Source organism: Acinonyx jubatus, chromosome B3 (genome assembly GCF_027475565.1).
Source record: "Acinonyx jubatus isolate Ajub_Pintada_27869175 chromosome B3, VMU_Ajub_asm_v1.0, whole genome shotgun sequence".
In the NCBI taxonomy this organism is placed as follows: Eukaryota; Metazoa; Chordata; class Mammalia; order Carnivora; family Felidae; genus Acinonyx; species Acinonyx jubatus.
This window is the reverse complement of record NC_069386.1, coordinates 117,442,660-117,465,219: the sequence shown is the minus strand read 5'-3', so window position 1 is coordinate 117,465,219 and position 22,560 is coordinate 117,442,660. Positions and strand designations below refer to the sequence as shown.

Below are 22,560 nucleotides of genomic sequence, written 5' to 3'. Positions count from 1 at the left end.
GCTTTTCCAATGTAGGGCAAATATGATCACTCAGTTCCAAAGCTTACATTACCTAACAATTCTTCCACAGAGAATAAGAGCAACTCACCTCTCCAGTAAAAGCTCTGGTTAAGGCTAATTGGCTTGAGTTTGATCTCCCAGGGTTGAAATAATCACAGCAGCAAAGGGAGTAAGAATATTTTGATTGGTCCAACCAGGAGGTGAAACATCCATATTATGTGTTGGGGGAGGAATGAGCCACAATCTAGTCCTAGAATAATGGTTTTCTCTAAGAGGAATTCTGTTAGCAGAGAAGGGAGGGTAGGAAAAGAATTATTTTCAGACCTTTTTCTATCCATATATGTATATTGCCATATAAATTTACATGTTTTTGTGGTTTAAAACAAAGTAAAACAGGTATCACGCCATACCTAATTGTTCTATAAGTTGCTTTTTTATTTAAAAAAATTGTTTTTAATGTTTATTTATTTTTGAGACAGAGAGAGACAGAGCATGAACGGGGGAGGGTCAGAGAGAGAGGGAGACACAGAATCTGAAGCAGGCTCCAGGCTCTGAGCCGTCAGCACAGAGCCCGATGCGGGGCTCGAACTGACGGACCGTGAGATCATGACCTGAGCTGAAGTCGGACACTTAACCAACTGAGCCACCCAGGTGCCCTTATAAGTTGCTTTTTAAATTTTTTTTTTCAACGTTTATTTATTTTTGGGACAGAGAGTGACAGAGCATGAACGGGGGAGGGGCAGAGAGAGAGGGAGACACAGAATCGGAAACAGGCTCCAGGCTCTGAGCCATCAGCCCAGAGCCTGACGCGGGGCTCGAACTCCCGGACCACGAGATCGTGACCTGGCTGAAGTCGGACGCTTAACCGACTGCGCCACTCAGGCGCCCCGTCATAAGTTGCTTTTTAAAAAAAAATGTTAATTTATTTTTGAGAGAGAGCATGAGCCGGGGAGGGCCAGAGAAAGATGGGGACAGAGGATCTGAAGCAGGTTCTGTGCTGACAGCAGAGAGCCCAATGCGGGGTTGGAACTCACAAACTGTGAGATCATGACCTGAGCCCAAGTTGGACGTTTCACTGACTGAGCCACACAGGTGCCCCTCTACAAGTTGCTTCTTTTTCTTTAAAAAAAATTTTTTTTTTAATGTTTATTTATTTTTGAGAGAGAGAGAGAGAGGGCACAAGCAGGGGAGGGACAGAGAGGGAGACACAGAATCTGAACTAGGCTCCAGGCTCTGAGCTGTCAGCACAGAGCCCAACGTAAACCCACAAACCATGAGATCATGACCTGAGCCAAAGTCGGACACTCAACCGACTGAGCCACCCAGACATCCCACAAGTTGCTTCTTTTTCTTAACATTAGGTCGTAGTTGTTTCCAGGAAGTAACATAGCTCCTATTATCATTAATTGTGGTAAAACATACATAAAATTTACCATTTTAGCCATTTTAATTTTTTTAAGTTTATTTATTTTGAGAGACAGAAAGAGAAAGAGAGAAAACGTGAGGGGTGGAGGGGCAGAAAGAGAGAATCCCAAGCAGGCTTGGTGCTGACAGATGGGAGTGAACTCACAAATGGTGAGATCATGACCTGAGCTGAAATCAGGAGTTGGACACCTAACCAACTGAGCCACGCGGACACCCCCATTTTAGCCATTTTTAAGTGTATAGTTCAATGTTTTTAAAGTACATTTACATTGTTGTGCAATCTCCACAGCTCTTTTTATCTTGGAAAACTGAAACTACATACCCATTAAACTCCCCATTCTCCACTCCCTCCAGTCTCTGGGAACCACCTTCCTACCTTGTCTCTATGAATTTGGTTACTGTCGGTACCTCACATAAGCGGAATCACAGTTTTTGTCATTTGGTGACTATCTCATTTCACCTAGAATAGCATCCTCAAGGTTCATCCATGTTGTAGCATGTGTCACAATTTTCTTCCTTTTTCAGGTTGCATAATATTCTATTGTATGTATATACCACATTTTGGTTATTCATTCATCTGTTGATGGACACTTAGATGGCTTAGATGACCCATCTCTTGGCTATTGTGCATAGTGCTGTGAACACGGGGGTGCAAATATCTCTTCAAGATCCCGTGTCAATTCTTTTGTATATACTCAGGAGCAGAATCGCTGAATCATACGGTGATTCGATTTTTAATTCTTTCGGGAACCACCACCCTGTTTTCCATAGTCACTGTACCATTTTACATTTCTAACGGTGCACAGCAGTTCTGATTTCTCTACATCCTTGTCAACACTTGTTGTTTATTTACTTATTGTTAACAGCCGTCTGAATAGGTGTGCAGTGGTATCTTCTAGTGATTCTGATTTGCACTCTCTAATGATTAGTGATATTAAGCATCTTTTCATGTGCTTGTTGGCCATCTGTGTATCTTCTTTAAAGAACTGTCTTTGAATTCAAGTCTTCTGCCATTTTTAAATCTACTTCATTCTTTAAAAAAAATTTTTTTTTTAATGTTTATTTTTGAGAGACAGAGGGGCAGAGCATGAGCCGGGGGAGGGGCAGAGAGAGGGAGACACAGAATCCGAAGCAGGCTCCAGGCTCCGAGCTGTCAGCACAGTGCCTGACGCGGGGCTCTAACTTGTGGACCGCGAGGTCATGACCTGAGCCGAAGTCCGTGCTTAACTGACTGAGCCACCCAGGCGCCCCATCTGCTTCATTCTTTTTAAATGCACGTGACATTCCATAGTATAGTTGACCCTTGAACAATATGGGTTTGAACTGCCCAGGTCCACTTATATGTGGATTTTTTTTTTTTTTTGATACGGTATTAGCAACATATTTTCTCTTATGATTTTCTTAACATTTTCTTTTCTCTAGCTTATGCTATTGTAAGAATACAGTATATAATACAGGCAATAAACAAAACACACTTTTATTGACTATATGTTAACAATAAGGCTTTCAATCAAGAATAGGCTATTAGTGGGGCACCTGGGTGGCTCAGTCGGTTAAGCGTCTGACTTCGGCTCAGGTCATGATCTTGTACTCTGTGGGTTCGGGTCCCGCGTTGCGTTCTGTGCTGACAGCTCAGAGCCTGGAGCCTGGTTCAGATTCCGTGTCTCCCTCTCCCCTGCTCATGCTCTGTCTCTCTCCATCTCTCAAGGATGAATAAATGTTAAAAAAATAAAAAAAAAAAAAGCCCACTTAAGAGTAGGCTATTAGTAGTTAAATTTTGGGGGAGTCAAAAGTTATACTCAGATTTTCAACTGTGCAGAGCATCAACCCCCAACCCCTGCATTGTTCTAAGGGTCAGCTGTGTAGATGTAACATAGTTAAGATCCTCTTGACGGAAATTTACATTCTTTCCAATTTTTCTCTATTACCAACCGTATAGTAGACACCCTCCTAGACGCTTCACCATGTGTGAACGTTTCTTTACAGATTTATACTTATGCACTTATATCACACTGACCATGTATTTTAAAGAAAATCACCTGTATAATACCGATAAGTAACCAAAAAATAGAATCTGGGTCTCACCGGATATCTGCAATTTTTGGTCAGCCATTTGTCTTAAGTTTGAGGGGCTGCCTTGCACAGAAATCCTAATTTTAATGTAGTCACTTACCAATCTTTTCTTTTACAGCTTTTACGTTTTCTACCTTACTTAAAAATTCTATCCAAAGAGAAGATGCATTTTTTTGTGTTTTTTTTCCTAAGACTTCCATAGCTTAAAAAAAAAAAAAAAGGTTTAGATCTTTGGTCCACTTGAAATACCTTCTCATGAAGGATATGAAGCAGGAATGCTAAAACTTTTTTCAAATAGATAGCCAACTGGCCATAATGATAATATAATAATCACTGACACTTACTGAACAACACTTAACTTGTGGCATGTACTGTTCGATTTAATCCCACTTTATCAGGCTTGTTTGGAGGATTAGACAGCACATTGTTCAGAGGAAACAAGGAAGACACCACGTGGTTATGTAGTGTGCCCAACTCATACAGAGTATTAACTGGTGGAATCCGGATTCTAACTCCAGTAGAATTACTCCACACTATTTGGCCTTCCAATAAAATTTCTTTTTCCCACAGATTTGAAATACTACCTTGATAATACACCAACTTGCCATAAATATACCAATTTATGGACTTTCTATTCTATTTCAATGATCTCTTTGTCTATTTTTACGCTACCTTGTGATCATTTAAAACATCTAATCACGTTATTCACCTTAATCACATTTTTAGTTTAATTAATTTAACTTCCTGTTGACCTCACATTCAAGTCCAAACCCTTTAGCATGTCATATAAGGCCCCCTCCCAGACACCTCCTACCTCTGGAGCCTCAGATACGGGTATAGATCTCTTTCCCTTATATTCTAGTTAGAAAAACCTTCTGGTAGTTTTCTGAGAAGGTCAAGCAGTCATTCCATTAGCATCCATGTCTCCATGCTTTTGTTCATGCTTATGCTTCCTACACCTCAATTTCTTTACTTCACATATTGGGCAAGCACCTATTCGTTTTTAAAAAAAGTCTTTTTTAAAAATGTTTATTTATTTTTGAGAGAGGGAGAGACACAGTGCAAGCAGGGGAGGGTCAGAGAGAGAGGGAAACACAGAATCCAAAGCAGTCTCCAGGCTCCGAGCTGTCAGCACAGAGCCTGACGCGGGGCTTGAACTCATGGACCGCGAGATCATGACCTGAACCGAAGTTGGACGCTTAACCGGCAGAGTCACCCAGGTGCCCCAAGCACCTATTCATTTTTAAAGATTAAGCCAAATATTACTCCTCTAGCCTTTTCTCCCTCTCCATTCCAACCAAGTAGAAAGAAATCGTTCTTTTCTCATATATAGGTCTATTCCCTCTGACTTGTAACCTGGCAACATTATATTTATTCATATACATGTTTCTCTTTTCCCCTATAATATCAGTGTCTTGCTGGCAGGACCATACCTTATTAAGCACCTAGTATAACCTTAATAAATATTTGTTGTGTAGATCAACATAAAATAACAAGCATCAAATTATGTGTGCAATCATCTGATTTATAAAAAGATGCAACAAAATTCAAAATGATACAAAATGTCAATTTCAAAACAACATCAAAAGTGAGTGTATTCAGCCATACTCAGCTCATAACAGAGCAAATGGGTAAGAAGGAGAATAATTCCTGTTACAGCGTATTGCTACATGAACTGGCAACAGAAAAAGTTGGTAAAGGAAGGCAGAGGAACTCTATCTTTAGAGTGTTAGAATTAGAACCGAGGGGCTCCATAATCATCTGGCATCCGCTCAATGTTGTACCTGATCAGGACAAAAAAATTAACACTGGTAAGAAAGGTGGGTCCAGAACCCACCTAAAAACCCACCCTTTACTGACTACAACACTGTCATCTTCCCACTATGAATCCTTTTTGTCAGTTGGAACATTTCAAAGGGGTATCATAATAAATGATTTACAGCAAAATGCTGACTTTAACATATTATCTTTATTCTTCAAAGTCAGGAAGTTAACAAGTGAGGGAACCAGGCACTGAGTCCAGGTAAGCCCAATTCCTCAGCCCATTCTTCCCACTATGTTGTACTCACTCTTCCCACGTTGAAAAGCATTGACATGGGAACATCCAAGTAGGATAAAGACCAGTTTTTGTTTTTTCTGATAAGCTTTTAGTTTCCCAGAAAAAGTGCTAATCACAACTACTAGGCTTTCAAAAAAAAAAAAAAAAAAAAAAAAAAAAAAAAGATCTCTCTGGCCAAACAAATTAGCTTAATTTAAATTACTGCTTTGTATTTAAAGCACATCTATTTCTTCTACTAGTCTTATTGTAACAATGCGAATGTCTCATTCCTAAATCCTAGCTTTATCTTTTGCCCTCGTTCTTGTTACTTCATCTCGTTTCTTCAACTATAACTACATAAGCATTTGATACGACAATCACTTTCAAATCTTCCTGCAACCTGACCTCATTTTCAACTGATATCCACTATATACTTTTAATCACTTCCCCAAGAGACAGTCTCACCTATGGTTAGAAATGTACATGATGGGAACTCCAGGGATCTTCCGGATCCTTCGTTTAAGGTCCCGGTCAACTGTGGCCACGATGTAACACTTGTGCTGTAATAAGAGACACCCATTGAGTATTCACACATTGAGTCTATTACTTTTTAAACTTTTTTTTCTCCAACGTTTTTTATTTATTTTTGGGACAGAGAGAGACAGAGCATGAACGGGGGAGGGGCAGAGAGAGAGGGAGACACAGAATCGGAAACAGGCTCCAGGCTCCGAGCCATCAGCCCAGAGCCTGACGCGGGGCTCGAACTCACGGACCGCGAGATCGTGACCTGGCTGAAGTCGGACGCTTAACCGACTGCGCCACCCAGGCGCCCCTGAGTCTATTACTTTGTGATACTGGATAATGGTACACTGGCTAATCTGGAGAATTACTCATATTCATAGTAAAGAGCAAAGAAAAGGTGATAACAATTTGTTGAGTAGCTACTATAATCTAGGAGCTCTTACTTACAAAACATAATAATAAGTTACCTGGGGATAATGTAGCTCTAAGAATCTTGAGGGGAAGAAGATAGAAAAACTATTCAAAAGCTGCAAATTGGTTTTTGTCTCATAAGTGGAAGACATTTAGGGCACATTTAAGACAATTTCTTGTTTGGGAAACACCCCAAGAGACTCTATGCAAAGGCAAGTAGATGTGTTAGATTAGAGGGCATAGCTTTCGCCTTTCCTGGAATCTCTGGGATTGGGCCTACTCTGAGACCTCGTAGTGGTGGAGGCAGGCTACTTCCTAGCCATGAAGCTATAACAGGGTCTCCAGGACGAGTTTGAGCCTAGCAGCTCTGAAAGCAACAACATTTAGCTGCCAGTTGTATCATATTTTACTTCCGTCATACCCAAATCTCTCATTACGTTTTGAGAAGAGTTGTAGCCTGGTGTCAGTTGTGCTGTGGGAGATTAAGGCAAATGCTGTCTCTACCCATGGGATGGAGTCGCTAAAGGGATGGAAGTGTGGTCACTAGATGAAGATGATTATCTTCAGCAAAGAGGGGCTCTAGAAAGGACAATCAATAGCAGAAGTTTTTGTGGTGCCGACAAGGAGGCCAGGACGGAAGACTCAAAAACCTAGTTATTCTAGGGTCCTTGTAAGACAGCACCCTGGCAGACTCAGATGTAACTGAAAAACATTCATGGTTAGGCACAGTGGAAAGGAATAAAATTCCTGCATGGGGAATAATGGAAATGGATTATGTTTGATTCACAGGGAGGTGAAACCTGATATCATATGTACATTCATTCCCTTACAGCATTTTATGGAGACAACTTGTGGAATAAAGAATCAGTAAGTGCCCCAAATCACACACCCAATCAACATAGGTGCTGAGATTTGAAACCCATGTGTCTCCTCCCCAAGCCTGCGATTTTTCCATTACAGTTACAGTATACATTTCCAACTCACTTCCTTAAGTAAATGAGGACATCCATGCTTCCTATGAAGGGAAACACAAAGTAAATATTTAAATGATGATACCTGAGTTACTCTCTGTACTAAGCAGTCATCTGCATAGGTTCCTTTGTGTGTGCATGGTAATCGTTCAAATCTTGGATCCTTGGCAATCCTAAAAGGTTACAAAACTGGATTAACAAAAATACTCAGGCAACTGGATAACTTTCTGAGTCTTGATCTGTGAAATAAGAGTGACTTGATCCACGTGGCGATTTTAAGGCCCCCCTCTCCTCTTTCAGCTTATCTTCTAATTGGAAAGACAACAGAAAGAGAAGGGAATTAAAACTTACTGCTAGCTGGTGCACCTTAGGTCATGTAATCTTCACAAGACTCTGAATTATTATATTTCCATTTGACAAATGAGGAAGCCGATTGAGAAAGATTAATTTGTTGAAGGTATACAACTGGGAAAAGCCAGGATTCAAAATCAAACAACTTTAACCTAACCATTTCCTTTTTAGAAGTTGTCTTCCACAAATGTGCAATAATACAGGCACAAGGATGGTCACTACAGCACACTTTAAATAGTGAAAAACTGGAAATAATCTGAATATCCATCAGCAAGGGAAAAAGTTAAATACGTTGTGTTGCCCCATCCTGTCTAAAAAAAAAAAGGAGGTAGAGCTGTCTGTACTGATATGGCAGGACTTGCTGAATTAACAATCTCAAAAAAATTCAAATTGCTGAATAAACAAAACAGGTCATGGAACAATATACCTGTATGATTCAATTAAGAAAATATAACTCGGGGCGCCTGGGTGGCTCAGTCGGTTGAGCGTCCGACTTCAGCTCAGGTCACGATCTCACGGTTCGTGAGTTCGAGCCCCGCGTTGGGCTCTGGGCTGATGGCTCAGAGCCTGGAGCCTGCTTCCGATTCTGTGTCTCCCTCTCTCTCTGCCCCTCCCCCATTCATGCTCTGTCTCTCTCTGTCTCAAAAATAAGTAAACATTAAAAAAAAAAAATTAAAAAAAATATAACTCTCTTTCACTGTTTTTCTCTACATTTGCATTGTCTTAGAAAAAAAGTCTGGAAAAACATACACTATCTACTAACCCATCTCAGTTGTCACTCTTAGGGTAGAAAAATGGACAAAGTATGAATATACAGGGGACTTTTACCTTTTATTGTATGTATATGTTTATCTCGTTTGCCATGAATAAATCAAACATGTTACTTTCCTACAAATTTGAAAAAGAAAAATCCCAAGTCTGTGATTCTGAGAGCCATGTTCTTCCTATTATGTAATAATGACGTGTCACAAGCTGAATAAAAATACAAGGCAGCATATGGGTACCAAGTGCAAGAAAAATACTCCATGTTGCAGTAGGTCGGAGCTAAGTCACTGTGGATTTGGTATACTTTGAAAAAAATTACATGGAGATTAAACAAAATGAAGACAAAAGAACATTCCAAGCAAAGTGAAGGCAGGCACATTCCAAACAGGGCACCAACCATCTATAAAATGGCTCAGTGGTGTTCAGGGAAAAGTGAGCCCATGTTTCTGGTGAGAAGAGTGTTTATGCAGAGGAGAGGAAAATAGGACTGGGAAGACAGAACTTCTTGCAGTAACACTGCCAAACTGCTCTCCAAAGTGACTGTCCACTTTACATCCTTATGAGAATCCTCACTGCCCCCAGTCTTAACTATTCATGGCATCGTTAAGCAGACTTCATTTCTTGCCAATCAGCTGGGTATGAAATGATATCTCCTTGCGAATAAGGATTTTGCCCTTGTCTTATGGATTTGTGGTTTTTTATAAATTTTGAAAATAAGCCCTTTGTTGATTATATGCGTTACTAATATCTTCTCACTATCTGTGGCTCGTCGTTTCACTTTGTTTATGCTGTTTTTTTGTTAATCGGTAGTATTCAATCTCAATATAGTCAGATTAATTCGTTTTCCATTATGGTTTGGACAGAAATTCCTGCCCACACTGAAATCACTAAGATGTTCTCTAGATTTTCCATAAAAATCTAGACACTTAATCTACCTGGAATTGATTTTTATGAAAGAGGTGAGATAAGAACCCAGTTTTCTTTCTTTCCACAGGAATAATCAATATTTTAATAATCACTTGCCCATTCATCTAAAACACTACCACTCTTATACATTAGGTTCCTGTTTTTCTTTGCCTTTAAAAAAGTTAGCTTTATTAGGTATAAGTGAAATATAATAAAATTCACTGACTATACATGTAAAATTTGATTAGTTTTGACAAATTGATATATTCACATCAGAATCTCCACACCTGAGATACAGAACATTTCCATCACTACAAAAAGTTCCCTGTGTCCCTTTGCAGATGCACTTTTCTCACGCTCAGCTTCAGGTACTGGTCTATATTCCATTAGTATAGTTTTGCCTTTCCTGGAACTTCATTATAAATGGAATCATACTTCTGGATTGATGGGAATGTTCTATTTCATGATATGATGGTGGTTCCATAACTGTACACATTTGCCAAGCCCATCACATTATACAATGAAACTTGGTGAATTTTATAGTATCTAATTTACACCTCTAAAAGGTCACACACACACACACACATATATTCATTCATTCACACACACACACACACACATTCATTCATTCACACACACACACTCATTCATTTATTCACTCACACACACTCATTCATTCACACACACACACACACACACACACACACACACACACACAAATTCACTGGTATATCTTGGACCCTGAATGAGTCTTTCACCCAGGCATGATTTTGCAATATTGATTTGCAATAATGATCATTTGGAAAATAGCGATTCAGTGAATCACACAAATCTTCCAAATACTGACACATATAGTTATACAATATCAAAAAAAGCACACCCAACACCTTCACTGGTCTCAACAGAAAGGTCTTGAGTATTGGGAATGTGATAAGCTCATGGTTTTCCAAAACTCTAATTTTCACTTGGAAGCCTGAACTTTCTCATTATGATACAGTAAGCTGTTTTCCTTGAAGTGACAGATTCACTGCATTAATTTTCGAGAAACTATCTGCTAAACACTAAAGTCTGAAAAACCAGTGTTTGTCAGTTATTCTTCACGTAAAAATGACACTCTATGAAAAAGCAGCTGGTCTGGCTCACAATTCCAACAAGCACACAAGAGCTGCTCATTGAGACAAGCTTCAATCTTTGGTAAGCAGCCGAAGTGCTCGAGGCGTACTTGCTGCTTCATCACAAGGAAAACCAACATGTACCCTAGGGGCGAGATGTAACAAAATCAACAAATTTTAATACTTCATCAAGGATATTCTTTAAAAAAAATTTTTTTTTAAATGTTTACTTATCTTTGAGAGAGAGAGAGGGAGGCAGGAGGGAGAGAGACTGCACATACGAGCAGGGGAGGGGGCAGAGAGAGGGAGACACAGGATCTGATGCAGGCTCCAGGCTCCGTGCTGACAGGAGAGAGCCCGATGTAGGGCTTGAACTAACGAACCGTGACATCATGACCTGAGCCAAAGTCGGACGCATAACCGACTAAGCCACCCAGGCAGCCCTCATCAAGGATATTCTTAAGTGACTATGGGTTTTTGGTTTTTTTAGTAACCTCTACATCCAACTTACAACCCTGAGATCAAGAGCTGCATACTCTACCAACTGAGCCAGCCAGGTGACCCTGGGTTTTTGTTTGTTTTTGTTTTTAAATGTCATGAGTGACACTGAAGAATAATACAAAGACTACTAACATTATTTTGGTCCATTGCCTTGATTGGCACTAAGGCACCAGCATTTCTGCCATCAGTACAAATGTCAGCACAGTGACAAAGACAATGTCTTCCTACTATTATGAAAATAGTATTGTTAACTCCTTGAAAAGGTCTCTGGGACTCCTAGGGGTCCAGGGACCATACTCTGGGAACCACTACTTTTAACTCAAGTGTAGTTTCTAGAGTAAGCTCAAAACCTAGAATGTGAATACTTTATGTGTGAGATTCTTTTTTTTTTTTTTTTTTTTTTGAGAGGGAGGGAGAAAGAGAGAGAGAGAGAGAGAAAATATGAGCAAGGGAGGGGCAGAGAGAGAGGGAGGCACAGAATCTGAAGCAGTCTCCAAGCTCTGAGCTGTCAGCACAGAGCCCAACGTGGGGCTCGAACTCACGAACCATGAGATCATGACCTGAGCCGAAGTCAGACACTTAACCAATTGAGCCACCACTTTACGTATGAGATTCTAAAATAGATATCTAGATAACAAACTAATAAAAAGATACTTTCTAATTGAAAATCTAGAAGAACTTAAAAAGAGGCCCACAAGACTACTATGACTAAATAACTTCATTCAAAAAGCTTCAGTTTAAAAATCTCTAGCTTTCACATGTTTGCTTTCTTGATCATAGTTAACTAGTTTTGTATGATTTTTATTTAAACTAATTATCCAACAAATCTTTGGACAGCAAACAGATGGAGGATGGTTAAAAGAATCTTCAGTGTAACAAAATGTAGACCAGCTCCTTCCTACCTTAGAGCCACTCGATACTTTTGCCCCAACTTCTCAATTTCAGCCATTACACAGTCAGTTATACAAGGGATACCTGCCAGGGGAAAAAATATACAGATTAATAACAGAACTTGTAAAGAAACTGGTTTTACTTTCCCTGAATTACATCCCATTATAAGTCTTTAAAAGACCCATAAGGCTTCTGAAATCACAGCAGAATAAGCATACTGAAATGAACAATAAGAACCAGAGGTAAATAAAATCTCTATTGATAAAGAAACTAGAAGACTGTCCCAGCCCCACACCACTTAAAGTGTCATAAATGTATCTGGGAGAGAAATTAAGTTGAATTCCCGTCATTCTTTCTATATTCAAATAAATTCTAGATGGGAAAAAATTTAAATGTGAGCCAAAAGAAACCATGAAATTAATCAGAAAATGTACATTTGATCATATCAAAATAGAAAACTTCTGTTTGACAGCTGTCAGTCCTATTAAAATAAAAACAAACTAGGAAAAATATTTCTACACATTTGTCAAAGGGCTACTTTCCTTAATATACAGAGACCTTATAATGATAGCTTAAGTTATGTGCTGATTCCCAGACACTGTGCCAAGCACTTCACAAGGCTTATCTCATTTAATGTTCAGAATAATACCTATCAGGTAGCATTATTATTATTACCATCGCCACTTTATAGATAAGGAACCTAAGGCACAAAGAAGTAAGTAGAAGCAAATGGTGAAGCCAAGATTTGAACGGAGACTGTCAGGCTATCAACTGGATTCTTAACTACCATGCTACATTTCAGTTTATACACTTCGGGTCATAGAGGAAGAAATACGATGGTTGGCGAGCATAAAGGTGCTCAATCTCACTCCTAATTAAAGAGATATAAATTGAAACAAGATTTCATTTTCTTCCTATTAGAGTGGCAAAGACTAAACAAGGAAAATACCCAATACTGAGGAGACAGGTATTCTCACACTAAGTTCGTAGGTATAAAAATATGGATTGCCCTTTTAGGGCAATTTTGCAACACCTATTAAAAAATATATACATACCCCTTGATACTGCAATACAGCTTCTAGAAATGTATCCTAGGGGGCGCATGAGTGGCTCCGTAGGTTAAGTGCCTGACTCTTGATACGGGCTCAGGTCATGAGTTGGAGTCCCAAGTAGGACCCAGTGCTGACGGCGTGGAGCCTGCTTGGGATTCTCTCTCTACCCCTCGCCCCTTCTCTCTCTCCTCTCAAAATAAATATTTTTTAAAAATTACTCCACGCTAACAGAGATAAATTCACACGGATATTCTCTACAGCCTTATTTATAATAATGTAAAAACTGCAAGTAATCCAAATATCTAACGGGATATTGGCTTTTGAAAATTATATAAACAATACTCTGTAAGCTTAAAAAAGAATGAGGTCCTAGTGGATACGTACTGATACAGCAAAGGGTTCAAGATATATGTGTTCAATGTAAAAAGTAAAAGGTGAAAGATTTATTCGATCTGAAAAGAAACCAGAGTATTGTTCAATGTAAAAAGTAAGAAGAAATGGATGAATAAGATGTGATCTAGGGGCTCCTGGGTAGCTCAGTTGGTTGAGCGTCTGACTTTGGCTCAGGTCGTGATCTCGCAGTCTGTGAGTTTGAGCCCGGTGTCAGGCTCTGGGCTGACAGCTCACAGCCGGAAGCCTGCTTTGGATACTGCATCTCCTTCTGTCTCTGCCCCTCCCCTGCTCATGCTCTGTCTCCCTCTCTCTCTCTCAAAACATAAATAAACATTAAAAAAAAATAAAAAAAATTCTTAAAAAAAATGTCATCTAGCCATACAATAGAATATTATTTGATAATGAAAAGAAAGAGGCTTTAACATGGATGAGACTTGAAAACATGCTAAATGGAAGAGGACCAAATATTGTATGATCTCATTTTAATGAAATGTCCCAAATAGGCAAATCTATACAGACAGGATGCAAATTAGTGGTTAACTAGGGGAGGGAGATTTGAAAGGTTGGGGATGATGGCTAAGGGGTTCAGAGTTTCTTTTTGGGTAACACAATGTTCTAAAATTGAATACAGTAAAAGCCATTGAATCATACGCTTTAAGTGGTATGTGAAATATATTTCAAAGCTGTTAAAAAAGGCACAAATATAAATAGTAAATAATCTATGATCCATTTTCAAAAATAAACAAAAATTACCTATAGTTCAGAGACTATATATGAGTTTTTAAAAACTGCCCCTCTCCGCCTGGGTGGCTCAGTTGGTTGAGCGTCCGACTTTGGCTCAGGTCATGATCTCACCGTTCATGAGTTTGAGCCCTGTGTCGGGCTCTGAGCTGACAGCTCAGAGCCTGGAGCCTGCTTCGGATTCTGTGTCTCCCTTTTTCTCTGCCCCTCCCCCGTTCCCACTCTGTCTCTCTCTGTCTCTTAAAAAACTGAATAAAAATTAAAAAAAAATTTTTTGAAAAACTGCCCCTCTCTGAGAAAAGGCATTAGACGAAGCTTTAATTTTTTTATGCTAGATTTTTTTTTATAAGTACAGAGATAGTTTTGGATGTGTACACAGTTAAGAAATTTTCAAGTAAAGTACCATGTCCAGAAGAAAATCAGTAAAATGGAGATCTGAAATCAGTAAGATCAGACAGTCATGGATTCAGAGAGCAATACGCACCTTGAGAGGATCAATTTCAGAGCCATACAGCAGTGAAACAAGCAAGGGCTTGCTTCTGGAGCAGGAAAGGAGGCCCAGGAAGATGACTATCAAGAAAGGGAAGGTAACAGGGAAGAGGACTCATGGACAGAAAAGAAAGTTGATGGAAAGCTAACTTATCCTCCCTCATTGGAACATCAGGCAGAAAAGGGACCAGGAGCTATGGAAAGGTCAAAGGGGCATCTTCAAGGGAGGAAGAAAATAAAAGTCTTCCTTCAGGTATAAAGGCAAATGAGGAACAATTAAGTAGCCAGAGCTTTAAAAACAGTTAAAGAATCTCCTAGGTAACTGAATTTGTATTGTTCTTGAATATTTCTTCAAACTTTGCTTTGGGGTATTATGTTACACAGAAGACTGGAACACAGACATCCATATGAAAAAATTGCTATTCCCTGATGCTTTCCCACCCCACCAATTCTAATCCTCACAGACCACTATTTTACTTCATTAGCTGTTTTTCTCATTTGGTGGTTACCTTCATATCTTGATATAATAAAAATATGCAGTCACTTTTATGTTTATTAATTTTAGGGCATTTGTAGAATGCATCTTACATCACATTCCTTACCTCATCTTCCCAACTTATTATTTTTAATAAATCTATAAACAAAATTTACATTACTATAAGTCTACAACTATTATTCATTATACAGCATCTTTTAAAAATTAAAGGAGGTGAAAGTTTTTTCCTTTGATTTATTCTTACGGCAAAGCGTAAGCCTAATATTCATTTGCACCTTTAACTAGATGACTGGAAAATATATAAACATAAACCCACCACAAAACGCAACAGATCTCACTATTAGGAAGTTATTCCCTTGTACACATGGCTTAGACTTTCTTCTTACCACTCATGGTGGTGAAGGAAGATCACTTGAAGGAGGGGACACCTAAACACAAGGGAAATCTACTAATGGTAAACTGCATACCAAGGTGTAAGTAACCTATTCCAGTCCTTTGTGGTACAAATAAACCTATTCCAGTCCTTTGTGGCCAAAATGAATAAACCAGCATCACTTCTAGTTCTGTGATCATAAATGGCAAAATACCTTATTTAGCTTTTTCACACTAGAGTGGAATGGAGCATGTTTCCTCCTTAATGTAAAATAATATAATAAATTTTCATTTAGCCAAAATTTTAAAATGAACTCTAAAACAAAAAATTCCCATCCTATGTTCAAAATTGATGTCCACAACAATGGTCAAAGCAGGCTAAGTGTTTTCTGAATTGTGAAAGTTTAATTGTTCCCAGTCAAATCTGCATTGTATTTCAATTTACTGAAAATGGTCATTGCTATGGTGAGCAATGGCTAGAAATCCAATTAACTAGGACCCCATTCCCTTCATGTATTTGGGTAAATATAATTTTTCTCTAAAACATCAGAGAAAGGCAATGTATGATACTCACACTTGGCATACAGACAGTCCATCATTGATTGTACTAAGTCAAGTTTGGCTTTAATGGAAAAGTTGATAAAGTTGGTATCAACCAGGATGTGGTAAGGTGGGCCCAGCTGTGTGTTATATTGGAAGAATAAGCAGGAAGGATGTTGGGGGCTGAGGGAAGAACATACAAAACACAAAATAATGTCTACATTGATATTTTGATATTAACAATGCAAATGAAGTCTCTGCTTCAAACAGTTTGCTATAGATTAAGCTCCTTTTTCCTTATTCATTGGAAATAAATCCTAATAAATCTTGTGATGATATATCCATTGCCAATCTAGGGCAAAATGAGAAAATAAGGAAAATATGATGAAGTTTCATCAAGTGTATTTATTTAAAAGGAATGACTTTATTCTGAAATTCTGTCCTTACTATTTTTGGTGATACATTCTTTCATCAAAATGCTGGTGTGTTAGACAACAACAATTGTTTCTTTTCAAAGATCTTGGGGAAGAAAAAATTAATAATTTTAGATCTAATCCCCAAGATTTAGAGGAAATTTATTGCTCCATGAAATTGGAATTGATACATGTTCACCAACCACTGGAATTGATACATGTTCAGCAACATGACTTTCATTTGCACAGTTGTGCCAGATTTACAAATGACTGAGCAAATCAGCTCAGGGAAAGCCTGGATTTCTAACAGTTCTATGGTTCTAAAATGTCTCTTCTAAAGGAAAACTTGAAATTTTTGATTACTTACACTTCTCTTTCCTTGAGTGCACTGGGATCTTTCTTTTCTTTCTTTTTAGGTTTCAATCTATCCTTCTCTTTACTGGAAGAAAGAGAGCAAATTAAGTGCAAGAGAGAAGAAAAAATTCATAGCAGTTATAACCTCATGCAAAATTTAAAGTTTCTAAGGTGTTGTTTTTGTTTTGTTTTGGTCTACAGAGGAAATTCTGCTTTGTAACTTAAAAAAAATTTTTTTAACATTTATTCATTTTTGAGAGAGACAGAGCATAAATGGGGGAGGGGCAGAGAGAGAGAGAGAGAGAGAGAGCGCGACACAGAATCTGAAGCAGGCTCCAGGCTCTGAGTTGTCAGCACAGAGCCCAAGGCAGGGCTCAAATCCACGAACCATGAAATCATGACCTGAGCCGAAGTTGGATGCTCAACTGACTGAGCCACTGAGGTGCCCCTGAGACGTCTTTATGTTTATATCAACATAAACTTTCTAAGCACAAATAACTGTGTGGGAAATAGGCTGGAAGTAACATAATCAGTTAAACACTATGAAATTTAAAAATCTCTAGCCAACAATCTATAAAAATTGTCAATGAGTAAACAGGCATTATACTATTACCTATTATTTCTTTGTCAGAAGCTCTTCATATCAAGGATCAAAACCCACTTCAGTGCAGTGGAGAAACAGGCTGACATTTACCTTCTGAAGACTCAAATGCTCCAAAAGTAGGAGGAAAAAGTTTCCTCCATATGCCTCTTATAAAAGGCTAAAATGTAAAAAAATACATACATAAAATTTATCCCTTAACTGCAAATAAAATATTATCAATGAGGCAAATTCCCTAAAAATTACATAATAAATACAAACCAAAGGCTGAGAATACAATTTTTTTAAATGTTTATTTTGAAAGAGAGAGAGTGCGAGCAGGGAAGGAGCAGAGAGAGGGAGAGAGAGAATCCCAAGCAGTTTCTGCAATGTCAGCACAGAGCCCGACATGGGACTTGATCCCAGACTGTGAGATCATGACCTGAACCCAAATCCAGAGTCTGACCCTTAACCAACTAAGCCACCCAGGCACCCCAGAGAATACAGTTTAATAACTCTGAAAGCCATTCCTTTGTTCAAATGCTATTAAACACGATGAAGACCCGTCTTTCTTTTCTTTCTTTCCTTTCCCTTCCTTCCTTTCTCGTAAGCTCTAGGCCCAATGTGGGAGTGGAACTCATGACCCCGAGACCAAGAGTCCCATGCTCTATTGCTTACTGAGCCAGACAGGCACCCCAAGACCAGTCCTTACTGAATAACTTTGTCTATTCTTCACTGAAGCAGGGAAGCTTACGATAGGGAACATGATTCCACTCTCCCTCAGTGGTGTGGATTCTGGTACGATTTATAAAACGGAGAAGTCTAGGTGTTTTCCTACTCTTTCTTTCAGAACTATTTAAGTGGCAGGTGCTGGGGACACAAGATAAACATGGTCTCTGACCTCACCATCTTTCAACCATTTTAACAAACATTCCCCCCACCCCTGGGAGGAATGTAGGAGTGTAATGGCAAAAACATAAAAAGATAATCCTACCAAGCTTTCAGGAGGCTTAAATGTGATATGGCAGATGAAGTATACAAAAACAGTGGAACAGCGAACACTTCAGAAATGTTTAGTTCCCATCCCCTTCCCCAGTGTAATCGCTCGGGATCTAAATGGCTGTTACACACTTTCCTAGTATCCTATGCTATATACATCCAAGACACAATACTTTGAAACGTAAGCACAAAATAACAACAAAAACTTTTACTACTTATCCCCTCCTAACTCTGCTATCTTTGGATATAGATTGATTCCAGATACTCACAGCCTCTGATCTCGGAGACTAAGCATTCGCTTCATGGTCGCATACTTTCTTGCTTTCTTTTGCTTCCCCTTGAAATAGAAATTTTACAGTTAAAAGAGCTGGAAATACATTGCATCTTCTTGAGTTTTTGCTCGTCTTTTTCCATCCCTTTCCCTTCTTCCCTCAAACACCCAGCACCTCTTAGCCTCTATGCCCCACCTGGCCCTCTCCCCACTCGCTAGAGCACAACAGGCACCGCTCAGAGCAGTTTAAGAACTACAGTCAGAACGAAAATAATTAAGGGTAATGCGGAGGAAATCTAGCTAACTGCTGACTGGCTCTATCTCCACCCAAGATGTGGTCTGACAAAGTCTCTTCCCGGACCCTCCTCGCACCATGTTCACGCCGCACTCTTGTTTCTTCCGGAATCACCAACGGCGCGACATTTTTGCATCATCCAAATACTGCTTCCGGCAAAGGCTAGCCCGGAAGCGGAAGTCGCTTTGGGAAACGGAAAAGCCTGGAGCCGGTTCCCAGCCTGAGCGGTGATCTGTACTGGGGTCTCTCGGGGTAGCATCTTGGGCGGGTTTTGCGCCGGGTGCTGCCGTCGCCTCCCGGAGCAGCCGAGCTGGGACTCCGCCGCGCTGCTGGGGTAACGTTCTCTCCTCCACCACTCTAGCCCGGCGCAGTGCCCGAGGACCTGCCGGCACTAGAGTTCCAGAGAGGCAGGACTGGGGTAGGGGGGACGGAATTCTGGGTTTCCCAGTAGTTTGGAATACATTCTCCTCATCCCTCAGCGCTGGGGTGTCAGGTCTCTACGTTGCAACTGGGAGGCTGTCGTACCTACCTGGTTCTCCTAGCTGACATGGTGCTTCGTGCAGTTAGGTGGACGATTCTCCAGATTCTCTCGAGTAAATACCGTGTATTCGTTTCGGTGCAGAGGGGGTGAATCATCGTTTGAGGGCCTTTTTTAGACTCTCTCCAGAAAATTGGAGCATAAGCTTGCATATGTTACTAATTACCAAGCCAGGAAAATGGTGGGAGAATAATTACCATTTATTGGGAGGATTTGGTGCGTCACCCTTACTGGAAAAGGGAGAGGTTTTGAGAATAAGAAGGGAAAGAGAACTTCGATTTTTTTTTTTTTTTTTTTTTTGAGTAGCTGCTGTGCACTTTGGTGATTTTTAACCTTTTGGAGATCACGTACCCCCTTGAAGCTTTGTGGAAGGCCAGGGACTTTTAAAACAATGGGTACACATACATTTGTCATACAATCGGTGAGACTCAGAGATTCCGAAGCCCATCTGTGGACATTCTAGGGTCTGTGAACTTAAGGATAAGAACCCCTATCTTGTATACCGTACGTGGCACTTTAATTATGTTACCTTATTTGACCTTCACGATAACTTGAGTACCCTCCTTTTACATGTGGGGAAGCCGAGGCTCAAACTGTATTCAGAGGTTTGTTGGAGTTTGATTTAATTCCAAAGCCTGTGCTTTTCTTATTGCACAAAGCTGTCCTTGCATTTGAAATCCAAAAAGGTTATTAGGTTAAAAAAAAAAAAAAGCTGGCCTTTGCATAGCTCTTAGTATGAAACATAGTGTATTGGTTAACATGAACTTTGGAGTCTGACTAATGGAGCTGGCTCTAAATCCTCGCTCTGCTTCTTACTAGCTGTATGACATTATCTGTACCTCAGTTTCTTCATCTATAAAGTGGAGATAATCTCAGTCGAACCTGTCTTTTGGGATGTTATCAGAGCTAAATGAATAAAAATGTGAAGTCCCTAGAACAATACCCACCACAAATAAACCCTGTTATTTTCATTGTGTGTCTTCCAACATGTGGTGGTATTTGAATTTTATGCCAATTGTATTTTAATACAATTTGGATAACAATGGGTACACATACCCATTGTTTTGGACCTGAAATGTGTTGATATCCACAAGAACCTTATAAAGTTTTCAGTTCTTGGAAACTTCAACCGCAGGGTGATTTCTCGTGTTGATTTGTGTATAGGCACAGTTTTCTTCCTTCTTCTCCTTTTTCTTTTGGGCTTGCAGGCATTTAATAGCTTTGTAGTTCACATACCTGACTTTGTAGGCTCCAAATTTTTTATGTTGAAACAGTTTTATCATTGAACCATCTACAGATACTGTATGTGCCTCCTGCTTTACCCCATTTGCGATCACTGAAAGTCCCTAATCTCTTTGAGACAGCTTGTCTGCAAGCTGTCATTCGTGGGTAGAACTGAGAGCTACCACTTTTTCAATGCATTAGCACCTCTTGGTGCTTAGGCAATAACCTTTTTAAGCAAACACGATCAGTTTATTTTAAACATTTGGATACTGATCAGTATTATAGATAGGTTCAGAGGGAAAATTGCAAATAATTAAATAGTAATTTGCAGAAGAACTGACAGAACACTCTCCTGGTAATGTGTACGATGAATATTGGAATCCATGAACAATAACAATTTTTTTAAAAAGCAGTTTGTAATATCTGTTCTGAGAATTTTCTGGCTTCCTTGTTTGTTAATACTTGAGAGGGAGCAATGTTAGTGAAGGAACACCCCAGGGAATGAGAGCATACTTAGAAAAATGTTTTTGTTGAATTGTAATTTTATCGCATTCTGGGATTCTTATAGCCTAAGGTTAAAGTACTGAGATGCTCTATAGCATGTTTTGATGGTGATGGGAGTGGGGAGATGGTGTTGCTTTGTGTTGGGTGGGAGCAGAAAGTAATTGCTTTTGATTACATACTTGTGAGAAAAAGAAATGGTTTTAGTCCTTCTCAGCAGTCAAGAGGGTTGTTTTGTACTTTTCTGCAATCTTGAAAGAATTTTTTAAGGCATTCAACCCACAGTTTTGAACACATAATTGGGCTTGGAATTCATTCCATTCGCTAATTGGTCTAACTTACTAATTTAATAACAAATTTCTTTATAAAATTATGGATAATGAAAGATTCCTTTAAAACGCTTGTATTTCAATGTTAGAAAGTTAAAGGTAGATTCACTTTTGTGCCCATCAAGGGAAAAAAATAACACACAGATATTTTCTTCATTTTCAAGTTACAGTTTTTACACTTATTTTTATGTCTCATGTGATACTGAGTTCTTTCCCCCAGCATTACTTGTTATTAATTATTTTTCTGTTTACTTGGCCGCCTCCTAAAAATATCGCATGTTGTACAGCATCTTCTGCCCCTAAGATACCGATACTGAATTGGGATTGCAAAGATACCTCAGAGGTCCGTTCATTCAGAAGGCACTTAACAAGGGCCTGTTCTGCCCTAGGCAGTGTGCTGGGTACTCTTCAAGAGCTCAGACCTGTGTTGGAGACAGACTTGTGAACAGATCAATTATGGTAGGTGGTTCAACAGAGGTATGTAAATTGAACTATTTTATAAGAGTTATTCTGCCTGTCCATTTTTATGGAAGTGGTCCAGGTTGGAGTGCCGTTGTGTAATATATATTACACATACCGTTTTAATATTACAACGTACCCTATAACAAATCAGACTTTATGAACTGAATGGGTTCTAGTGTATCATTTTACTTTTTAAATGACTTTAGTCATTAAATAGCTTAGGTTTGAATTTCAGTTCTCTTTCTTTGGTTTCTTTTTTGAAGCGTTCATGAATGTTTACCTTTTACTAATTTTCTTTTATACAGTGGTTTTCAAACTTGTGAGGTTGTTAAGCCTGATTGTAGTTCGCGTGTATGTAAATGTGCGCATGCGTCAGTGTGTGCGCGCCTGCGCATGCCTGAAGCCTTGATACGGTGTTGAATCACCATGATGTTTTCCTGGTGGAACTCTTGAAGCCTGTTCTACAAATGTGGTTTAATAGAGTGTTCATTTAGTTGTAAGAAACCAAACAGTCACGGTAAACACTAACCTGAATTGAACAATGC

At 39.3% G+C, this 22,560-nt stretch overlaps 2 protein-coding genes across 12 annotated transcripts in view; one reads left to right on the top strand and one right to left on the bottom strand.

The window, feature by feature from the left end:
* Nucleotides 1-668: 668 nt before the first annotated feature.
* On the bottom strand, nt 669-19,127 carry FCF1 (FCF1 rRNA-processing protein). 4 transcript variants are annotated; one of them, XM_053224718.1, is made up of 8 exons: nt 18,979-19,000; nt 18,665-18,732; nt 16,830-16,901; nt 16,084-16,232; nt 11,978-12,050; nt 7,526-7,613; nt 6,002-6,096; nt 669-1,119 (listed from the first exon to the last, which is right to left on the bottom strand). In XM_053224718.1, the coding sequence occupies exons 2-8, from the start codon at nt 18,697-18,699 to the stop codon at nt 1,101-1,103; spliced, it is 531 nt and encodes a 176-aa protein (XP_053080693.1). In that variant the 5' UTR covers nt 18,700-18,732; nt 18,979-19,000; the 3' UTR covers nt 669-1,100. The 4 variants fall into 4 exon arrangements, with proteins under 4 accessions (XP_053080693.1, XP_014927123.1, XP_026921969.1 ...); XM_015071637.3 differs by lacking the exons at nt 669-1,119; nt 18,979-19,000 and adding exons at nt 5,003-5,282; nt 19,039-19,127; XM_027066168.2 differs by lacking the exon at nt 669-1,119 and adding an exon at nt 5,003-5,282 and having other exon boundaries at nt 18,972-19,019.
* The window catches only part of AREL1 (apoptosis resistant E3 ubiquitin protein ligase 1), a 48,587-nt gene continuing 45,151 nt past the window's right edge, over nt 19,125-22,560 (top strand). For 3 of the 8 annotated variants that reach the window (XM_053224717.1, XM_015071645.3, XM_015071639.3), the window contains exon 1: nt 19,133-19,295. The gene's annotated coding sequence lies outside the window, so the exon portion shown is untranslated. Of the gene's footprint in view, nt 19,296-21,942; nt 22,031-22,560 lie in introns of all 8 variants that reach the window. The other 5 variants (XM_053224713.1, XM_053224714.1, XM_015071640.3 and 2 more) reach the window with 5 other exon arrangements.